We start from the raw sequence: 4185 nt of genomic DNA, 5'->3' as shown, positions 1-4185 counted from the left end.
TTTTTTTTTGCTATATTTTTGTACTAGATTTTTTTTTGTACTATATTTTTTTGTACTAGATTTTTTTGTGCTATATTTTTTTGTACTAGATTTTTTTATTGTATTTTTAAAAAACAAAAGGGGTGTCAATTGTCATTTTCACTTCTATTTATAAGGACCAAAATACCCTTCATTCCTACTTATTAGAAGTGTCACATGTCATCATCACAATCTTTGTTAAGCTACTTACGCAAAATCCACTTTTTAGTGGATCCTTTCCCTATATATATATATAATGTTCTCCACTACTATGGTATTTGTTTGGAATTTGATGGTATGGTACGTAGGGGATGGTGGTAGAAATTAAGGATTAGAAACGGAATAAGACGGTGCAACCACCTAACTAAAAACATCACCCTCCATTAACAGAAAATCCTATAGTGAAGTAGACGCAAAGATAATACCCTCTTTTTATTCAACTCTCTCTCTCTCTCTCTCTATTATAATCTTCCATAACTCCATTACACCTTTCAGTGCATGCATGTGGTTTTAAATTTAAAGTTTTTTGAAAAAGATAGATGGAGATGGAGGAAGGTTTGGTGGTGAGAGGGAGGGTGGAGATCGATATGCGGCGGCCTTTCAAGTCGGTTAAAGAGGCTGTTATGTTGTTCGGAGAGAAAGTTTTGGCAGAAGAGGTCTATGCCGGCCAGAAGCACAAACAGGTTTACTTTTCTTCTACAAAAAAAACCAAAGTAATTTTGTGCTTATTGACGATTTGTAATTGTACCTCATTACATCCAAGTTTTGTACATGTGCTTGTTGTGTACGTGCAAATGCATGGCCAGACCTTAAAGTATCGTCTGTATATGAGGGGTGTTCATTTCTACCACAATAAGAATTTAACATGAAATTTGCTGGTTTTGATTTAGTCTAAATAGGTTTGGGTTCCACAAACATATTTAGTTAAGAGGATCGTGTTCATGTCAACATGACAGGTTCGCGTGATGTTAACATGTTTAACCCATTTAGATTTTATAAATATTTTCTAAAATGTGTTTTATTTAGTAAGTTAAGCTATTTAGGTTTTTTTTTTGTCAAAATTTAAAGACTCGTCACTCATGTATAGATATGAAAATTGGTCACGTTGTGTTAACCCATGAATACTCGTGTTGTGTTTGGGTTCAGATGTATACATAATTTTTAGGTTCATGTTGTGTTCGGTTTTTAAAATTGTCTATTCCGTGTTAAGTTCGACTGGTAAACCCATGAACATGACTTCCTTAGCAGCCGTAATAACAAAACATTACATTTCAAGTTTATGGTCCAACAATTAATACAAAGAAAAGCGTTCAATAATTACGCAAATTTGGTACTAAATTTGGGATTATATGCACCTTAATATATGATCATTTGATACAAATTATATTTCTTGATAGATTGCGATCAATGAAGGAGAAAACAATCGCGAATACCGAACAAAAGTCGGAGCCATAGCCGCAGAGCTCGAAGAGACAAAACAAACCCTAGAGAAAGCAAAAGAGGAGGAAACATGCATGGCTTACTACCTCGCCTCGCTTAAACAAGAACTTGAAGAAACCAAGTCCGAGCTAAAACAACTCAAGTCGAAACAAGAACAACCCTACTATCCAAAACATTCTTCTCCGGTTGATAAAGAGATAGAAGAGATCAAATTCATCGAAAATCCACTAAAAGTAGAAGTAAATCATCCGGAAAAGGAAGAAAGTGATGATGATTACGCGGTATTTGAAAAGAAAAGATCGGTAAAGTTTGCTAGCCCTACTTCTTTAACCAAATTGATGGTTGAAGCTCCCAAAATGCAAGAAACAAGCCCATCTTCACACAAGAAGAAAGCCTTAAGAAAAACCATAATTCCTTCACTTGGTGGGATTTTCTCAAGAAAGAAAGGTAGTCAATCTGCAAAAACACTCAAAATTTCCAAATGAAACAAGTTGGATCTTTAAATGGATTCAAAGATGTTCGTTATGATTCTGATCTTCATATGTCTGATTTTACATGGATGGAACAAATAACTGAAGATCATCATCATTACATGTAACATGAGCAATAGCTAACGTTGGCGAATATTTGTTTTAGATTCTTTTTGTTTTAGGGTTTCAAATCTTTTATGTCCTATGTAATAAGTGTACTATTGATTAATACGAAACATTTTAAAACAATGGTGTGATAATGACAAATCCAATGTTAGGATTGGTGAAGCTTTTCGGCTTGGATTACTTTTTTTTTGGAATGCAAATTTCATTAAAAACACACACAACAAGGGGATTCCCAAGACGGGAACCCCAAACAAACACAGTTACATTATATCAAAATCAAACGACTTCCAACCCTGCCAATCCACCCCAGAAGTACCATTCCTACTCCTCAACCAAAGGTAAGACAATGATTTAACGTCCGCTACCAGCTCCACAGCACTCCGAGTCTTCTGGACAAAGATCCTCTCATTCCTAGCTTTCCAAATACGCCAACATGTCACGATGAAAATCCCATATAACAACTCCTTTTTCCTCGACGACCACCCTGTACCTTTCACCACCTCCACTATATCTTTAACTGAGAACAAGAAAATAGGCGGAATTTTAACCCAACTAGCAATACCCTGCCACGTACCTATCGCCAGGCCACAACCAGTAAACACATGATCCACAGACTCCTCCTCTATCCTGCAAAGATCGCACGTACTATCTCCATGCAAAACATTCCTACTACTAAGCGCCACTTTAGTAGGAATCCTGTCTAGAAGAGTTCTCCACATAAACACATTGCATTTCAAAGGAAGCCACTTACACCAAGAAAATTCGGGGCCAGCATTCAAAGAAGCGCATCGGGCATCAACTATCCATTTTTTCGCTTCCTGAACCGAGAACTCAATTGGGCCTATATCATGCCAAGCCCACTTATCCGCCGAGTCCACTAAGGATTGAGCCTGAATCAACCGGTAACACTCAACCAATTCTAACCTCTCTTGGGCCGTATCTGGATTACTAGTCGACTGAAATGAAAGTTTAGAAACTCTAATCCTTGGTTATAAATATCCCTTGTATTCATTGTAATATTGTGCTATTTGAGCTAATTGTAATATTGTATTGTTTGAGCTAATAAGGAAATGCCTAGTTGCAACGGTGGACGTAGAATTTACACCAAACCTGAACCATGTAAGTTCACGTGTTAATTTATTGCTTTCCTATGTGTGTGTTGTTGGAAATATTAAAGAGGAACATACAAGTTGGTATGTTTCCTCCATCCCACATTGGTGGAGTGAATGGAGTTAGAGTGGTTTATAAGGGATTTCCCCTTATGGGCCTTCATGGTGTTAAATGGGTTGAGAAGTGGGTAAAGCCCACACGCGCGCCGAGCCGAGCCGAGCCGCGAGCTCGCGTTTGAGGCGCGAATGGGCGCGTTTGAGGCGCACTTTGCACAATGAGATGAGATAAGAAGGAGATAGGGATGGATTCGAAAACAGTGGGGGTTATCCCATAGTAAATCGAATTCGTATAAGGATAATTATCTAGTAACCGAATTCGTATGAGATAAGCTCTCTCTCTCTCTCTCTCTATTGTGTGATTCTGTTTTCGTTCCAGCTTCTGCGTTTTCTGGTTTCCATTGCTGTTGGAATACCAGATCAGTTCTGCATTAAATCCTGGGAGTTTACGCTGCAGCTCACAGCAATACGAGCGCGTAAAATCCTTTAAGGACAGGAGTTTTTCCGTGCAGTTCAAGGCTTCCGTTCAAGGATCTTCGTTCTCACTCGCCAGGTTGGTTTTAATTTACGTGTTCTTTAAATTCGTCCGACAACGGGACAGTCTCCTTCTACCTTTCTTTAATCAGTTTGCTCAAGTTGGAACAAACTGGTTGGCTGATAACTCGGTAATTAATAAATTAATTGTTTGATTGAATTATTTTTTAACAATCTTAAAGGATTTTATTTTGTGTTTTACTCGCCAGAATCAATGGACTCTGAACTACCAACAGCCAATCTGAGATTCATGAATCAAGAGTTTGTCAAGTTGGACAGATTCGATGGTCAGAACTATACCCGCTGGGCGGACAAGGTTAAGTTCATGCTAGTTGTGCTGAAACTTTACTATATCCTTGATCCTGACTTGCCTGCAATCCCTAATGACCCTCCTGGTGAAGCAGGAGAGCTCCCAAATGAAGATTTGGCAA

General features: G+C 38.1%; 2 protein-coding genes across 2 annotated transcripts; one reads left to right on the top strand and one right to left on the bottom strand.

Annotated features, from left to right (window-relative positions):
- The first annotated feature begins 501 nt into the window (after positions 1 to 501).
- On the top strand, positions 502 to 2177 carry LOC110874619 (WEB family protein At3g51220). Its single transcript, XM_022123158.2, has 2 exons — positions 502 to 701; positions 1416 to 2177. Exons 1-2 carry the CDS (start codon positions 558 to 560, stop codon positions 1941 to 1943), a joined length of 672 nt encoding a protein of 223 aa, XP_021978850.1. The 5' UTR covers positions 502 to 557; the 3' UTR covers positions 1944 to 2177.
- Positions 2178 to 2314: 137 nt separating this feature from the next.
- On the bottom strand, positions 2315 to 3173 carry LOC110876247. The gene is made up of 2 exons (XM_022124426.1): positions 3165 to 3173; positions 2315 to 3010 (listed from the first exon to the last, which is right to left on the bottom strand). The coding sequence occupies exons 1-2, from the start codon at positions 3171 to 3173 to the stop codon at positions 2315 to 2317; spliced, it is 705 nt and encodes a 234-aa protein (XP_021980118.1).
- Positions 3174 to 4185: the final 1012 nt, after the last annotated feature.

The sequence above is a fragment of the Helianthus annuus genome, chromosome 9 (assembly GCF_002127325.2).
Source record: "Helianthus annuus cultivar XRQ/B chromosome 9, HanXRQr2.0-SUNRISE, whole genome shotgun sequence".
In the NCBI taxonomy this organism is placed as follows: domain Eukaryota; kingdom Viridiplantae; phylum Streptophyta; class Magnoliopsida; order Asterales; family Asteraceae; genus Helianthus; species Helianthus annuus.
The sequence above is the reverse complement of the archived record's forward strand: the minus strand, read 5'-3'. Positions and strand labels throughout refer to the sequence as shown.

Excerpts from the sequence above, each read along its gene's own strand:
- LOC110874619 (XM_022123158.2), top strand. The coding sequence starts at position 558 with ATGGAGATGGAGGAAGGTTTGGTGGTGAGAGGGAGGGTGGAGATCGAT. Across the intron at positions 702-1,415 it reads CCGGCCAGAAGCACAAACAG|ATTGCGATCAATGAAGGAGA; the intron begins GTTTACTTTTCT and ends ATTTCTTGATAG.